Below are 17,391 nucleotides of genomic sequence, written 5' to 3'. Positions count from 1 at the left end.
AGCAACAGCTTTCCTGTTAAGCCAAACTGGCTTCATACTTCTTTCCCCACACTCCCAAGCCATTCCACATTTCTGTCCGTGATGTCATAGATCCTGCTGCTGAATGCCTTATATTGAACTGACCACATCCTTAGACAATAGCCTCTGTGTGCTAGGAGAGTACTGTATGGCATTGATGACTTGCAGGCCTGATAACAAACACCTTCACCGTTACTGAAACTGCCATTGGGGAAAAAACTGTTTGGTTTTGGTCTAAAAAGGTCTCTAGCACAAACCACAAAGCATCAAAATGTGGATTCTTCCATTTACTAAATCACATAATCAGGTCAAATGCCAATAAAACTCAACATTTAAAAACACTAACCCCAATTACAGTTGATGACCCTAGAGTTTTCTTTGTCCAAAAATGTTTGGTACATTCTCCAGACGTCTGCAAGAAATGTATCTTATGCTGTTAAGCTTTAACCTTTCAGGTTTCGTTTTTTATTAATGTGACATATCTTGAATAAAACAACAGCTCAAGACCATTTTACAAGTTTTTTTCAGCTAGCAAATACAGAGGGAATTTAAGACTTACATAGCAAGGGAGCAGGGCTTACTTTTAAATTCCGATTCAGAAGAATCGCCAGTTTCTATAACACTGCAACAAACTACGAACATCCATTTTCTATATATTACCTTCCATAATACACAGAAACAGATTTGAAAAAATACTTAAAAGATGGCCAAATAAAAGGAATACGTCACCCAAAAATGAACATTACGTCATTATTCATGCATGTCATTAGAAACCCATAGGATTTTCTTACTTGCGTTGAACATTAGAGTAGGATGTATTGCAGAATGTCCAAACTGCTGTTTTTCAGATTCAAGCATGGTGCATACAACACGCCATGGCTCGGACTAAAGGGGGGACTGGGGGGGGGCATTGACCCCCTAGTTTTCCTTCTGTCTACCCTGCAGAAACTTCCGACCACCTCCCGGTCCGTTGGCAAGATGATCAACAGGGACGCCCCCTTCTCATCCACAGCCCCCCATCCCGTTCAGATGAAGAGACAACCCGTAAAGATCAATCTACGCCCCCCCCCCCACCCCAACCCCCACCCAACCCCAATGATGTTTGACAATTTTGAAAATGTGTAAGTGCATATGGGATAAAAATAGAACTATTTCATAGCTATCGTATGGCTTTAGAAAAGACTTGGAGTCTAACGTATAAGTTGCATGTACTACTTTCATTAAACATATGTTGCTTTTGGAGCTTGACAGCCACTGATCACTGTCTACTGTACCTTCGTTGTATGGAAAAGAGCAGCTTGGGTAATCATTCTGTGACACTCCTTTTATGTTCTACGGAAGTAAAAAGTAGTACAGGTTTTAACCATCATGAGGGCTAGTACTGTATATTATTGGGTGAACTATTCCTTTACGACTGAAAAATATAGGGGTAAGAAAAATGTGCAAATATTACATATGCATGCGAGTTAATTCATAATCCTTCTAGACTTCCTATAATCTTCCAACAAACTACAGTACACAATACTCACGTTTTTTCATTGTAAACAGCAATATGGAAGTTGCATCTCAAAGACAATCTGTCCTGTAATAAACGTGGCTCTTTGTCCCTACTGTATTTTCACAAGGTAAAATGCTCAGTTTCCGACATCATCTTCAAAACACAGCCTAACATTAGGCAGTATTAAAACAAGGGCCGCGCATAAATCTAAAAATTGTGCATCCAGAAAAATGACTTTTCTCGATTGGTTTATTCAGTAAATCTGAGCCCTTGGTAATGTACCCTGCAAGGGTAATGTGTATCCCTTAGGTAAGGTGCAACCTTAGCAGTGCGTTCCTGCTCTTGGGAAGGTAGATGTTTCCCTGTGGATGGTGCTGTAGGGTGAAAGCTCCAGGTCAGTGGTGCCGTCCTGATCGTTGTCATTGCTGGTGGCCGTGGAGGATTTTGGTGGGCCGCACTCTTCAAAGCAACAGCAGCAACAATCCAGGAAGGCTTTACTAAAAGGACGACAAAGTACCAAAAGCAGCATAGGTGTAACTGCCGACTTGCAGAACATCATCATCTGACTTACCAGATGCAGGATATCCAGTGTGCGACGTGGCACACCTGTTGCCATGTACACCGATACGATGTTGCTGATGTTCTCCGGAATGACGCAAAAGCCATACAGGATGGCTAGAGCTACAACAATGCAGTTCATTTGGCTCTCCAGTTGGATCTGCTTGCGGTTGCCACGGATGCTGGCGTGCTCGGCCTTGCGGATCTTGTGAGCAGTCACCACCGAGCTGATGATGGTGAAGATGGTGGGCAAGCAGAAGTAGCAGCCAAAGTACCACCAGAGGCGAGCACTGTTGTAGGTGAGTCCAAGAACGTAGAGCGTGTCCGGGAGCGCCGTGGAAATTTGGACTACACAATGCTCGCAGGGTGTCGCCTCCGGAGGCTCACGCTCCTCTTTCACCAGTTGCCGGATGAGGAGCTCGGGCAGGGCCAGGAGCAGAGCACCGAGCCAGATCACCGTTAACTTGGCTGCAGTAGAAGCACAGTTCTCAATCATCTCGTAGTACATCGGGATGTTGCTCGCTGCACGGAAACGGTCAATGCACAATGCACAAAGCGTGAATGTAGTCACTCCCAAAGAAGCCACCTGTGAAGTAAAAGCATGTAAAGAAGTTTGGTCATTAAAAAGTGTAGAAAAATGATTAAAGAGCCCATTAAATGGCTTGCCAAGAACAGCTTTCCTGTGTTGATGCATTTCCTTTTGAAACAGGAAGCTGGGGTAAGGCAAATCGAAAAGCTTGTTGTTAGTGTATGTCACAGCCATGGACTTTGAGGTGCTGCTTGCTATTGATAATTGGTAGCTGATGGTTTTGAGGAGGGACACACTGATTCTAGCGAGCATTTTATTAGACAAAAAGATGTTATGTGCATCCGCAAACAAGAGAGATCATAATTATTTTGGTCCATTTTCCCAGAAGAGAGAGACTGCCATTTTAAATGTGTATATCTGCTAAAAATTAATTGGTCACTTTTCCACCATCAGGCCGAACGATTCCAGTAGTACTTCCACTTGAGTTCGGTTCAGTACGTTATGATTACAAACTGTTCCCAGACCAGATTTCTCAGCACAGTTTACCGTACCACTGTAAATCATGCTGGTGGAATGCCTTTTGTATGTGGTGACTCACGCTTGGTCACTTGTTCTGTCAGTCCCATGTCAAGAAGCCTGGATTGGTACAGATGGTGGAAAAGCATCTATTTTGCCAACTTACAAGAGTACACAACTATATATATGGCCTCAAAGCTAATAGACATGGACTTGAAGCCACATAACTCCAGTTTTAATTTCATGGGGTCTTTAGAACATTTACTTAAAGTGATTCGGTCATGGCAAATATAAGCCTACTGATGACGATGACAATGTACAGTATATTGATTGTGGCCTAACAAAATCAATATAAAACGTCAGAATTGTCAGCAAATTATTTTAATGATTAAGTTAATTTCAGAAATTCTGTCAGAAATTAAACAATAAAAATCAATTACTTTCCTTGCCTTAGAAGGATATTTCACCCCAAAATGATAATTCTCTCATCATTTACTCACCCTCATGCCACTCGTATGACTTACTTTCTTCTGTGGAACACAAACAAAGACATTATGTAGAATATATGAGCTGTTTTTGAATATACAATTCAAGTTAATGAGATCCAAAAATGTTAAGCCCCAAAAAGGACATAAAGGTAGCATAAAAGTAATCCATATGACACTAGTGGTTTAATCCATGTCTTCTAAAGAGATACGATTGCTTTGGGTGAGAAGCAAATCAAAATGTAAGACCTTATTCATTATTAATCTTCACATCCAGGCCAGTTGGAACAAACTGCATGCTTCAGTAATTAAATGCTTTGATGCTGCACGTGGTTGCCAGGTACTCAATCCTGGTATATACATCATCGAGATGTTGCATTTTCAGTTTCTAGTGTTTATCATTAACCTTTAGGCGACTGCTCTAAATTGTAAAATTATCAACAAAAAACTCAAACTTATTCATTTTTCCTCGCATCTGCATGTTCAAAGTAGCCCAACTCGGAATGAAAACCTCTAACATGCCAGCACTGTCTAGTCTGTGTACAGCGCTCTGCGCATGTGTCAAGTGTGTGAACGAGCTTCTCTCATGAATTCACCATGGAGACCGTGGACTAAATTTTTGGTTTGATTCTCACTCAAAGCCATCATATCCTTCAGAAGACGTGAATTAAACCACTGGAGTCAACTGGATTACTTTTATGCTGCCTTTATGTCCTTTTTGGAGCTTGCAAATGTTGTATCCCATTGACTTATATTATATGAAAAAAAAAAAAACACCTCTTTATTTTTTCCCCTTCCTTTGTGTTCGGCAGAAGAAAGTAAGTCATACTACTTTAGGAAAGCAAAGTTTCTGTTAAACAGGGACTACAAGTGCACAAACTCTTGTAGAAATCCAAGGGAACTGTATTCTAAAGCTCCCTACCAGAGATCCCTTTTTGCTGTGAAAGAACCATGAAATTCAATCTTCAGAACTAGGTTGTACATGAACAGCATGGCCTAACCATTTAAGTCCACAGACTTCATTGTCATGTTGAAACATCATGGTAGTGGGCTGTTTTGAATCAAGAGTGTAGGCTGGGGCTCACTAGTGTCAGAAGATTAAAGCCGCAGCTATGGCACCAATCAGGACAGTTCCTCAGAAATACATGATACAATCTGAATTCTACCCCAGGGCATCATCACTATCTCTTTGTGTCTCTCCAGAGACACTTCCCCCTTACATTATATAAGTGAGGGAGACAAAACAAGAAAAAATGTCTATGAGTAGAGTAACCTGTGTGTAACCTGACCTACACAAATACTGTAACATGAATTGTGGGAATCCTGGCTATCTATATCTCTAAGATGCATACATTCAAAAAGGCTATATTAAAGGGATAGTTCACCCAATTTTTTTTAATTCTGTCAATTTATTCACATACCAGATGTGTGTGACCTTTCTTCTGCAGAACGCAAATGAAGATTTTTGAAAGAATGTCTCATCTAAGTAGGTCCATTCAAAGCAAGTGAAAGAAGGCCAGAACTTTGAAGCTCCAAAAAGCATATGAAGGCAGCATAGAAAATAATCCATAAGACTCCAGAGGTTAAATCCATGTCTTCTGAAGTGATATGATAGGTGTGGGTGAGAATCAGATCAATATTTAAGTCCTTTTTTACTATAAATTTCCAGTTTCACATTCTTTTTTGTTTTTGGCGATTTGCATTCTTTGTGCATATTGCCACCTACTTGGCAGGGAGAATTTATAGTAAAAAAAAAAAAAAAAGAAAAGAAAAAAAAAAGGCACTTCAATATTGATTTGTTTCTCACCCAGACCTATCATTACGGCTTCAGAAGGCATGTATTTAAAAACCGGAGTAGTATGAATTACTTTTAGGCTGCCTTTATCTGCTTTTTGGAGCTTCAAAGTTCTGGTCACCATTAAGTCGCCTTGAATGGACCTACAGAGCTGAAATTTTCTTCTAAAAAATAAATAAATAATAATAATAATAATAAAAAGATGATGAATTTTCATTTTTGGGTGACCCATCCCTTTAAAGTCAAGTTACATTATATCAGACTTATCCTCACAGATCTCCTATAGGCTATTATTCAAGAATTGTTTTAGCTTTTGACATATTGTGGCTATTCCTTTAAACTTTCAATTCTAGTTGTTTATGTAAAGAACTAGTTAATGGATAACATATGATATATGTAGTCTAGAACATATGCCATGTATTAATATTTGAAAAGGAATATCAGACAGCAGTATCAAAATCACTATATTTCAAACAATGTAACCAACCACAGTTCTTTGAATCCAGTATGTTTACCTCAATATAGGGAATGATTTTACAGGTGAATTCCCCAAGGAGCCAATCCTGAGTGAGTTCATGGAATATAACAAGTGGCAAGCAGAAAAAGAGGATGACAAAATCCCACAGGGCAAGATTGGCCAGTAAGGAGTTTGAAATGCTTCTCATGTAGTAATTGTGGCACACTATGCACATGATTGCTATATTCCCAATAATGCCCACAGTGAAAAGGATGATGGAGATGCACGTGACAGCATATGCACCGTAAGATTCACTCGTCACTGGGTAAAACGGATTCCTGACCCCTGGGGTTCTTGATCGGGCATTAAAGGGAATGAACGAGGTGAAGAGCTCCTCATAGTCTTCTCCAGGCGAGGTGTCCCATTTAGGGATGCTTGAGGAATCAATGGGAATGTCTGTAGGCTGGATCTGCGCTTCAGGCTTCGGTAATGATTCCAGTTCACGTGCATCTACTGACGACTCATTGGTTTGATTCCTTTCGTTCTTGTTAACAGCCTCTCTTCTCTGTCTGTGATGGCCAACTTTTATACAACTTTCGTTATCTGTTTGTCTCAATATTGACTGAAAATGGCTATATTTGTCAATTTTGCGAAATCTGTCGTTCTGTCTCGATAGTCGTCGATTATGTCCGCTTCTGGCATCGCTCAAGTTCACTGACTCGTAATGGGTCAATAAATGAATCGTTTTTATCAATGTTGTAGTTCCGGGCGATGAAGTCACACCTGTAGATTGTTTTTCCTCTTTAACTGTTTTGTAATAAATGTTATTATTAAGTACACGTCTCTCCCGGCTTATTTCCCGCACTTTTTGCGTAAAATAATTGTTTTTTGTCGAGATTTCAGTCCTGTTATGACTATTTATAAAAACTGAAAGTTCGCAACACGCCAGCAAGCAAAACAAGCTCAAAAGTTGTATTTCCATTGTGTTTTGCCCACAGAAAATACTCGAAAATATCCAAAATCCAGTATATCCAATAATATTAGGGAAAAGTTGTACAAAAAATGTCAAGCTTCGTCCCAGTCGCTAATATTAGATTTTTTGTTTCCATTTTACAATCCCTGGAATAGTATTTGTACAACAGAATTGTGAGAAAATCAGAATGTGTAAATGCTGACAGTTGTTCACACAGATGTTTGGTGTTTTAACCGAATTAGTTGAAATAACAATACAAAACTAGTTTCCGCCCTTGAACACATTTCCAAGCACTTCGTATCACTGGAAAAATAAAAAAACATGTCAAGGCCAAGCGTATCCAGCATCTCGATACAGTGAAAGTCCTTGAGTGCCGTCCATGTCCGCCCGCGAGCTCCTGATGCAGCCCTGTGAACCTGTGACAGGGAGGCGCCGCTCTGAACGATTCATTACAGTGAAATGCGCCGCCTAGCGGACTGAAACAGAACTGCAGTTTGTTTCGAGCATCAAACCAGATGTATAGTATATTATTTGCAATATTTGATTTTAAATTGGATTTTTCAGGGGCATTTATACCTCAATCTTTTTTTTTTTTTTTTTTTTTCCCCCCCCCAAAAAAGTGTCATCCTTTTAGGTAAAATATTTAATCAGTCGGCTAACATATATTTTTTAAGTGAATAACTAGATTGAGAATGAATTTTATGGGTAAGAAGTAATACAATCAACATCAACTCTAATTTATGCAATATAGAGCTAAATAGAGTAATTCATTAGGGACCCCCTAAATTAATTCCTTTATTCTGGACATTCCATAATATGAGGGCCTTTTTATACCCCTATTTTTTATTTATTTATTATTATTATTTAAGGGTCATTTTTGCCCTGAGCCCTGATTAATTGCTGACCCTGGTTCGGTCCAAGCTCAGAGTTTCCTGAATTATAAGCTAAAAACATGATTCCCACACTTTTTGACCAATTAACCTACATGAGTTTTCCAGACATTTGTGATCACTAGATGAGGATTTTTATAAATCTATTTTTAGACTGCACTCACAATGAGATATTTCTGGCTGTTAAATTTATTTAGAGCTTTGCATAACTATAAATATGTATGGACATTTCCATTCATTTTTAAGGTTTTGTTAATATCCATGACCTTTCCCAGGCCTGGAAATCACAATTGTAAAAGTCCCTGATTTTTCCAGGTATAACATCACCGTGTGAACTCTGAAGAACAAGAGAGGAAATACTGAAGAGCTATCTTATAAATAGACATACACTTTTGCTATGAATTTAGGGATTAGGTTTTTGACCATAAAACATGTATTTACATTTCTTCACAAAACATTTCTGAAATTTCTGGCAACTCTCCTTTTTTTTTTTTTCTTGTTAGAGATATCACTGTGCCATTGTAGGTGTCCTTCTATGATTTCGTTAAATGTAAAATGTCCACACAAGTTAACTCAGTCTTCTCTTGTTACTGTGTTTGTGATCTGGTAGCAAACTTTGTCTTGTACAGTGTAGGCAGACAGACAAAGATCCAGCCATGGACGTTCTTCTACAAAAACAGTAGAGGAAGAAAAGGTTCAACATTATCATCATTATCAATATGCAACATACAGTATTTGACAAAAGGGTTGAAAAAGTATAGATACAACTGCTAAAAACAGAAAATTCAAGGAAGTGAACTGTTTACCCATACGGCTTCCTGGTGGTTGAAGTGTGTCCATGATGGTCTGAACCTTGTCCTGCAAATCTTGACTGGCTGAAGTGTCAACAGCAGAAACATGGAAAAATCTCTCCTACAAAGAATGAGCCAAACATGGGACTGACACTAAAGTCTATTAAAAAAAAAAAAAAAAAAAAAAAAAAAAAAGGGAAAACAGCACTATCTACTGATCAGGCAGGTGTTATTACCCTTTTGACAAACTAGCACACACCGTATTAAAATGTTAATTAGAAATAATAATAATGATATTAATAAAAATCACTATCATTTAACAACAGTTTATCTAAGACAAAAATTAATTTTATACATGAGACACAAATATCACAATGTTTTTCAAGCCCCTTTAATTTAAATGTCACTTATAATATAGTATTTTGACTCACTGAGTTCTCCCACAGCAGAGCCTCCAAAGTGTCAGTCTGGTCCTCTAGTTCAAATTGGACTAATAATCCGTACTGCATCAGCTGAACTCCAAGAGCTGTATAACGGAGACACAGACGAGCCTAATATAATATCTATATACAGTTGAAGTCAGAAGTTTACATTTACATTTATGCATTTGGCAGACGCTTTTATCCAAAGCAACTTACAGTGCCCTTATTACAGGGACAATCCCCCTGGAGCAACCTGGAGTTAAGTGCCTTGCTCAAGGACACAATGGTGGTGGTTGTGGTGGATGGATGGATGGAATATAAAATGGAATATAAAATCAGCCTGATCTAAAACCCTAAATTCCAAACCCTGTCCATCTGACCTGCGTGTGTGATTCTACCCAAGATGCTTGGGTACAGTCACATGAGCCATGAGCTCCGTAACCTACTGGTGACATAGTACCTTCTGCAATTCTCTGTTCATCCCAGTTCTCCACTCCAGTAAACACAGGGTTTTCGAATGTGTTCTCAGAGCAGTGTTTACACCTGAGACAAACACACAAACAATATACTGTATGTCAACAGTACAGTACAGTGTATTTTTATTGTATACAGTCTTCTTATTCTGTGTATACTGTATATTATTAGGTGTATATTGTATGTTGTGTTTTGTAACAAGATGTGTAAACTGTGTTGTGTGTAAATCAGATGTTTATTGTAATTGTCACTGCTATGTTGCTTGGAACTGCACCCAAGACTTTCATCCACTGTTGCACTTGTGTATATGGTTGAGTGACAATAAAGGGATTTGATTTGAACTATATATAGAATTGATTTTATTATTTCTCTGTGGGGAAATGGCAGATACATGATGTGTACACTTGACAAAGTCTCTGGAGGTTTGTTGAAGTAGTTAGCCCTGTCATCTTACCCATAATATCTTTTGTCTCCACAGAACAGAAAGGGAGCTGTGAGATCCATTAGGTTCATTCTGCCATTCCCTGATCTCACGGGAACCAGGTTTTTGTAATCACGTGACAACAAGCAAACCTCATCCAGAGTTATTCCTGCAGACACAAAGCGGATCATTATCATTGTCGAATACAGGGTTCCCACATATCTTGACAAAATTAATCGATTTATTTGTCCATAAGATATTTTATATGACTTTATACGACATTTAATAGAGATTTCTGGGGTGTTTTTTTCATATGTCAAATACCAATCATTGGAATTAATAGATTTAAATTACTATACCTATTAGTGTACATATGTCTCCAAATAAGACCAAAAACTAGGGCTGTCAATCAATTAAAAGTTTTAATCGAATGGGTTGATTAATTTGTCACAAATATCAATATTTGGGCCCAGAATAAAGAATTGAATATATGATCATTAAAATAATAATGTATGATAACAATGCAATATATATTAGACTTTTTAAATAACTTTTTCAAGCTACTACGTTATTAATTTCCATGACTACTCCAGGCCTGGAAATCACAATTTTAAAAATTCCAGATATTTCCAAGTTTTCATGTGTACCCTGCTAATATACAGAGCAATATTTTTAGAACTAATGTTATCTGGCTAAAAAACACAAAAGTGCTTCTCTTTGCAGTCAGACTAACCCTGGATGAAAATGAGCTGGGTGTGAGTGCTTTCCCCCACCATATCTCTAGATATATGCATCGAGATGATTCTGCCTGCTTCAGTAGATCTTAAAGAAGTGGCAGCCCAAAACTCATGGCAAGGTTGGTCATCTCTCGCAGATTCCTGGAAAAGCTTACCAATCGTGCTGTCATCAGGGACCTCTCTCCTATTACACACAAAAATGCAGGTTCATTTATTTATTAGAACTTAAGTAGGAGACTTCATCATTGGCAGATATGAAATTCAGATCTAAAAATGAATAGTTCACCCAAAAATGAAAATTGTGTTCATTTACTCACCCTCATGTTGTTCCAAACCTGTATGGCTTTCTTCTGTTGAACACAAAAGGATCAGTCACCATTCACTTTTATTGTATGGAAAAAAAAAAGATACATTGAAAGTGAAAGGTGACAGAAGCTGTCATATGGGTTTGGAATAACATGAGGGAGATGTATTTTTGCATGAAGTATCCCTTCAAAGGGATAGCTCACCCAAAAATGGAAATGTTCTTAACATTAACTCACCAATATGCTGTTCCAAACTCATATGACTTACTTTCTTCTGCAGAACACAAACAATGAGATTTTGATGGAGATATAATGTGAATATATTCATACAATGCAAGTCAATGGGGTCCAAAACTTCTTAGCTCATAAAAAGCACAAAGGTAGCATAAAAGTAATCCATACTACTCCAGTGGTTTAATAACCACGGCTACTTTTGAATGGCTGTCTATGGAGAAACCTGCTATTTGCCATTGGGTGGTGTAAGTCCAGCATCTACCAGCAGGTGCTAACAGGGACCTGCTAACCAGCCAATTCCTGAACCCCTGGTTAAACCATGAGTCTTATGGATTACCTTTGTGCTGCGTTTATGTCCTTTTTGGTGCTTGCAAGTTAGGACCCCACTGACTTGCATTTTACAGATATATTTATATCATATCTCCATCAAAATAACTTTGTGTTCAAGAATGGAAGTCATATGAGTTTGAGATGTAATAAGGGTGAGTACATTAGAAGAGAATTATCATTTTTGGTCAAACTATTCCTTTACTTTTTTGCAAGCTTTGTTTACTTGAATAGCCACAAGGTGGCAAACAAAACATGTAAACAAATCTAGATCATCAAGGACATCAGACATCATTACACAGAAATGCCCCATTGAGACCCATTTTCAATTTAAGATGGAATTAGTACATTACAACTCTAAATCATATTAGTACTGAATATAAATATAAAAAATTTTGTCCATCTAATGCGAGGTGACAGAAGGTGCAGTAAGTGTCACACTTACATAGTTTTACACTTTGAGCAGAAGAGCTTTAAGCACTGATACAGCTGCTGTGGCTGGTATTTCTTCACCTGGGCACGAACATGACACACCAGCGGGGGTGTAGAGCTTTTCACTTGGGCGAGTGTGACTCGTTGAAAGCTGTGCTCACACGTCAGAACTGAACACAACATTATAGACATGTTAAAATATCAGTATTTTCACTCATGAAAAGACAGTTTGCCTGAGCAACCACCCAGAGCACCTAGTAACTGCATAACACACTAAAAACACCTTAGAAACCACATAGCAATGCTTTCACATTGCACAAAATAACACAAAACACCCTACATTCGTGGTGAATCTCAAAGGAATAGTTCACCTAAAAATTAAAATTCTCTCATCATTTATTCACCCTCATGCCATCCCAGATATGTATGACTGACTTTCTTCTGCAGAACACAAATGAACATTTTTAGAAGAATATTTCAGCTCTGTAGGTACATACAATGCAAGTGAATGGTGACCAGAAATTTGAAGCTCCAAGAAGGACATAAAGGCAACATAGAAGCAATCAATACAACTCCATTGGTTAATGTCTTCAGAAGCGATATGATAGGTGTGGGTAAAAAAACAGATCAATATCTTCCTTTTTTTTATTTTTACTATAAATCTACACTTTCACTTTTACATTCTTCTTCTTTTGTTATTGGTGATTTGCATTCTTATTGCATATCTCCACCTACAGGGCATGGAGGAGAATTTATAGTAAAAAAGGACTTTAATATTAATCTGTTTCCACCCACACCTATCATATCGTTTCAAAGGACATGGATTAAACCACTGTCATATAGATTACTTTTATGCTGCCTTGATGTGCTTTTTGGAGCTTCAAAGTTCTGGCCACCATTCACTTGCATTGCATGGACTTACAGAGCAGAGATATTCTTCTAAGAATATTCGTTTGTGTTCTGCTGAAGAAAGTAAGTCAGATATCTCGGATGGCATGAGGATGAGTAAATGACAGAATTTTTACTTTTGGGTAAACAATCTAAAAAAAGCAACAACAAAGCAACATTCTCACCCAATTTGACTGTAGAACTGAAGTTATTCAGAAGGAAAATCTAATTAAAATTAAAACTATTCTCTACCTGTTCGAGAAAGTCCAACATCTGCCTCTCCATCTGAAATAAAGTATGCAATCATAAAAGCTTTATACAGTTTTATTCTATGGTGGAAAAGACTGTGAAAAGATCTTAAAGGAACAGTTCACCTAAAAGTATAATAAAAGTCGTCCATATGACATGCATCATATTCCAAGTCTCCTGAAAGCATGCAATAGGTTTTGGTGAGAAATAACCTGAAATTGAAGTAATTTTTCAGTGAAAATCTTGACATCCGTTGCAAGTTCATGTCATGAGTGCATGAGAGAAGCTAATTCACAGTGGCATGTGTGTTCATATGCGAACTTGTGTTGTTTTTACCTTTTACCGCTAAACAACGCAAGTTCTCATAGCGCTCTTTAAAGCACAACGATCAAGATTCTAAAGGGGTCATGATGAAATGGAAAATCAAATTTTCTTTGATATTTAGACATATAAGAAATAACTTTACTATAAAAACATACTGTAATTTTCAGAACTCAAAACTTCCTCCCCAGCCTAAAAGGAGTATTTATAGTACCCACCTTTTTGAAATGTCTTGTTTTCAAAACTGTGTGTTTGTGACATAACAAGACATTGCTCAGTGGTATTTACATGCCTCACAACATGCGTCATCGAACCCTTGGCCCTGCCCACTGGCCTTCAGTTCGTTTCGTAAACAGAGAGAGAGGGCTTGTGTGACCAACTATTCCTGAACACCAAAGGGGACCCATCTGGACTATTTTGAATTTTTTTGTGCACATAACATGCATTACACAGACGTCTTTGACTGTTGTTATGTTTATCATGCCGCTTTTAAAAGAATCAGTGTCAAGTTAAAATTCAGAAATGGAGATGCCATTCAGTTTCATTCAACTGCTCTGCATCTTGCTGTTCTTGTGCCTGTGCTATTTTTAATTGTTGGTGTATGTAAACAAGCACTAGCTGGACGTCTTTGACCGCTTGGATGTGTTTCCGGTATTCTGCGCCTCAGTGCACTATGTGTGTGTGTCACGTTTTACCGTGCCATGGACTGTGTATGTGCGATTATCAGCATGGACTACTTGTGAACCAGTCATAATACGATTCAAGTGTTGCAAAGGAAATGTTTTTGAAGAATGGGGCAGTTAAAAACACTTGGACTTGACTGCAAAATCATGAGTAATTTCATATTACATGATTCTTTGATAGTTATGGTGCTGATGTGCTTGAGTGAACATTTTAATATATTTGCATGCAATGTGCTGGATGTGCATTGTGTGTAAAACCTGAAATTTAGATTTATAATGTTGTGGAGAGTTTGTTTATTCTCTTCCGATAGAGTTTCAAATATGGCTGAATTTGAGGGGCTGCACAATGTTAGCCAATTAGAACAGTGGGTGTTTAAATTGAAGTTTAAAGACACTGTAGCCAAAACCAAGCATTTTAAGACAGAGGGCCAGAAACAGGGTGGAGAATGATCATTTATTATTACACTATGACAGTTTTGGTGCAAAAAACTTTTCTGACATTATCAGTGGACCTCAGGGAAGATAATAACATTATAAAACAGTAGCATTTCATGACCCCTTTAACTAAAAAGGTCTTGCATATCAAGTTGTTTCACACTGTATACCTTCAGAGGACTTGGAATATAACACAAGCCACATGGACTACTTTTATGATATTTCAGGGTCCTTTTTAAATCTTAAAGTGAGGCACTATCCACTGCATTTGTATTAAAAAGATGGACCAGAGTATTCATTAAAACATTTACTTTTGTGTTTCACACAAAAGAAAGTAATAAGGGATTGAACCAACATGAGGGTGAGTAAATGATGACAAAACTTTATTTTTTGGGGGTGAACTTTCCCTTTAAACCAAGTATCATATAATTTAATTATCTATACCTGGTTCTTCATCATTTGGCATGACTAAAAGGAAACAAAAGCACATAGAGATGAGGGCCAGATGAGCAAGAGACAGAACTTTACTTAATATGACCTAGAAACCAAAAGTATTGCCACCAACCTACAGACTCTGGCGGCGTGTACCATATCTCCAACAGTGTGCCGTCATTTACTTCATCGTCATCTAGATCTACATGATTCTCTAACACTCTGAATACAGGTCAGTGTGGTGAGAGAGAAGTGGATGAAAGTGTCAGTTAGACAGCTAAGGGGCCACAGAGATCATTGTCAATGTAAATTAATTTGTATGATTGTATTTGAGTATGGTGTCTGTGGGCACAATTAATTCAGCAAATTGCCAGTGAGAATATATAAGCAGACAGCGCATATTTATTATATACACTGTATATGTAGACTCACCTCTTGAGGGACTGGAGTTCAAGGCTCTCAGCAGGGAGGCAGCGCAGTCCTCGTCCATATGACGTTCCCCCATGGAGGTGGAAGCCAAGGTGTTCGGGTTGGTCAGGCAGCTGCTCCGGGGCTCTCTGAGAGACTGCATGGAGATTGTAGATGCGAAGGAATGTGCCAGGCTGAAAATAAAGACAATAGCAGCAATAACAGATAACAGCAATTATACTGTAGATTATGAGGCTTCAAGTGAATCCAGATCAGGGGTTTAAGATTCCCTTCTTGGACCAGTGCAGTCAAGTTAAAGGGATAGTTTAACCAAAAATGACAATTCTGTAATTATTCACTCACCCACATGTCGCTCCAAACCCATATAACAGTATATAAAAAAAAAACAAACTTAGTTTGGTTGCTTTACTTTGGTTGCTTTACTTTGGTTAGACAGACTCTTCATTTTTAAAATGTGACTGTTCTAGTAACAGGCCAGCAGGGGGCAGTATAAAGCCAGGGTTGAACCACTGAGTCTCAACATAAGATAAAAAATAACTTTTTTTTTTTTTTTTTTTTGCTGGTTCGTTGAGATAACTGAGCGACATGAGGAAAGGAGACTTCCAAACATTTAATGAGTCCTTTCTTGGGTTACATTGGAAGACATTTACATCAACTTCTGAACATTAATAACCAAGGAGGACATGTGATACCAAACACTGACATTCAACACCTCTGTCACAGATTTCTGTTCTGTACTTATAAACAGGTTATTACACAAATACTGGGAGCCCTCCCATAGCTGGATGCTGATGACATCACTATATCTGGGATTGAGGCTTGAGCCATTTCTGGGTTTTCAGGCCTGGTTTTACCTCCAAGTCTCTGTTTGTACAGAGATTTGAGTTAAAGCCTAAAGGCTGGCATTGGTTGGATGCAATATAGCACCAAGACAGTGCTCCTTAACAGACTAAAAAAAGCATTATGGAGCAAACCAAAATGGTTTCAACATAATGAATGATGGCATCATTCATTCTATAGAAAAATGTGCTATTTTTTTCTATGGTCCAAAACAGATTTAGACAGAACAAATATATGTAATCACGTTAAGCGAAAACCATGACTACCAAGCAAGGCTCATTACATTCTTGCTTGAAAATGAGTTAACTGAAAACTTCGGTGTGAGATTGGAGTTAAAAAGGAAACAGCCAGAGAAGGATGGTCCACCCCTGCCTTGAAAAAATATGGTTTGATCCACAGAAACAGCCAAAACCTTTCCTTCATACCGTCACCCAGCAGTTTCCATCTACTGAGCCTGGATAAACATACCAGACCACGGGCAAAGTTTAAGAATATTTCGGGGCAAAAAAAATAAATAAAAATAAAATCACCAAAAGTGACAAAAATGCCCACCAAAATTCCACATGTTCCTCTGTTTTTTGCTGGTACCATCTGAAAAAACAAAACATGGACTCATAAAAAGTAAAAATGCCCCTGAAAATTAAGTCAAAGGAGCAAAAATTATCCCTTAAATGGAAAAGCTAAAGGGTCAGTTCACCCAAAATGGAAAATTCTGTCTTCATTTACTCACCCTCATATCATTCCAAACCCATATGACTTTCTTTCCTCTGTGGAAACATAATCACATGGGAATTTGGCATGTTGTTTCAGAGAATTCCATTAGATCGGCATCATCTATAAGACATTTATGCATTGGCTGTAGCGTGTTTGCCTTCCCTTGTGGTGCGACCGGAAACGCGTTGCGGCAGCAGCGTGGGAAACCCGGGTTCGGATCCCGTGTTGAAACCAGGAAGTAATCGTGTTTGCAAAATTAATGATGAGTGCTATTTGGAGGTTGCATTACACAATTACTTAACTGATGGTTTGGTTTAGGGTTTGTGTTGTGGGTACAGCATTTACAGTAATATGCATTCCTCTTTACTGTATTACAGCCCCTACAGCTGAAAATACCTCGCTTCAAAACTCACTTTTGACACCTCCACCATAAACATCATTCATGAAAACTTCTACTTTAATTTCAGCTCGCTTTACAACTCGCTTTTGGCGCACCTTCGTGGACATTTGCCCAGAAAATTAAGCTCACACGTTGTCA

At 38.2% G+C, this 17,391-nt stretch overlaps 2 protein-coding genes across 7 annotated transcripts in view; both read right to left on the bottom strand.

The window, feature by feature from the left end:
- Positions 1 to 1,114: 1,114 nt before the first annotated feature.
- On the bottom strand, positions 1,115 to 7,220 carry LOC127437740 (prosaposin receptor GPR37-like). The gene is made up of 2 exons (XM_051692866.1): positions 5,915 to 7,220; positions 1,115 to 2,660 (listed from the first exon to the last, which is right to left on the bottom strand). Exons 1-2 carry the CDS (start codon positions 6,836 to 6,838, stop codon positions 1,839 to 1,841), a joined length of 1,746 nt encoding a protein of 581 aa, XP_051548826.1. The 5' UTR covers positions 6,839 to 7,220; the 3' UTR covers positions 1,115 to 1,838.
- Positions 7,221 to 7,901: 681 nt separating this feature from the next.
- The window catches only part of LOC127437737 (protection of telomeres protein 1-like), a 60,525-nt gene continuing 51,035 nt past the window's right edge, over positions 7,902 to 17,391 (bottom strand). For 5 of the 6 annotated variants that reach the window (XM_051692859.1, XM_051692862.1, XM_051692863.1 and 2 more), the window contains 11 exons: positions 15,303 to 15,472; positions 15,004 to 15,092; positions 14,883 to 14,906; positions 13,003 to 13,035; positions 11,876 to 12,032; positions 10,561 to 10,748; positions 9,861 to 9,996; positions 9,393 to 9,475; positions 8,942 to 9,036; positions 8,526 to 8,631; positions 7,902 to 8,387 (listed from right to left, as the gene is read on the bottom strand). In XM_051692859.1, coding sequence (XP_051548819.1) covers positions 8,293 to 8,387; positions 8,526 to 8,631; positions 8,942 to 9,036; positions 9,393 to 9,475; positions 9,861 to 9,996; positions 10,561 to 10,748; positions 11,876 to 12,032; positions 13,003 to 13,035; positions 14,883 to 14,906; positions 15,004 to 15,092; positions 15,303 to 15,472 — 1,176 coding nt within the window. In that variant the 3' untranslated portion in view covers positions 7,902 to 8,292. The remainder of the gene's footprint in view (positions 8,388 to 8,525; positions 8,632 to 8,941; positions 9,037 to 9,392; positions 9,476 to 9,860; positions 9,997 to 10,560; positions 10,749 to 11,875; positions 12,033 to 13,002; positions 13,036 to 14,882; positions 14,907 to 15,003; positions 15,093 to 15,302; positions 15,473 to 17,391) is intronic. The other variant, XM_051692860.1, reaches the window with a different exon arrangement.

This window comes from Myxocyprinus asiaticus, chromosome 48 (genome assembly GCF_019703515.2).
Source record: "Myxocyprinus asiaticus isolate MX2 ecotype Aquarium Trade chromosome 48, UBuf_Myxa_2, whole genome shotgun sequence".
Taxonomy (NCBI): Eukaryota; Metazoa; Chordata; class Actinopteri; order Cypriniformes; family Catostomidae; genus Myxocyprinus; species Myxocyprinus asiaticus.
The sequence above is the reverse complement of the archived record's forward strand: the minus strand, read 5'-3'. Positions and strand labels throughout refer to the sequence as shown.

Bases quoted from the DNA above. Each gene is read 5' to 3' on its own strand.
- LOC127437740 (XM_051692866.1), bottom strand. From the start codon at position 6,838: ATGGAAATACAACTTTTGAGCTTGTTTTGCTTGCTGGCGTGTTGCGAA. The intron at 2,661-5,914 runs GTAAACATACTG...TTTACTTCACAG, and splicing joins AAATCATTCCCTATATTGAG to GTGGCTTCTTTGGGAGTGAC.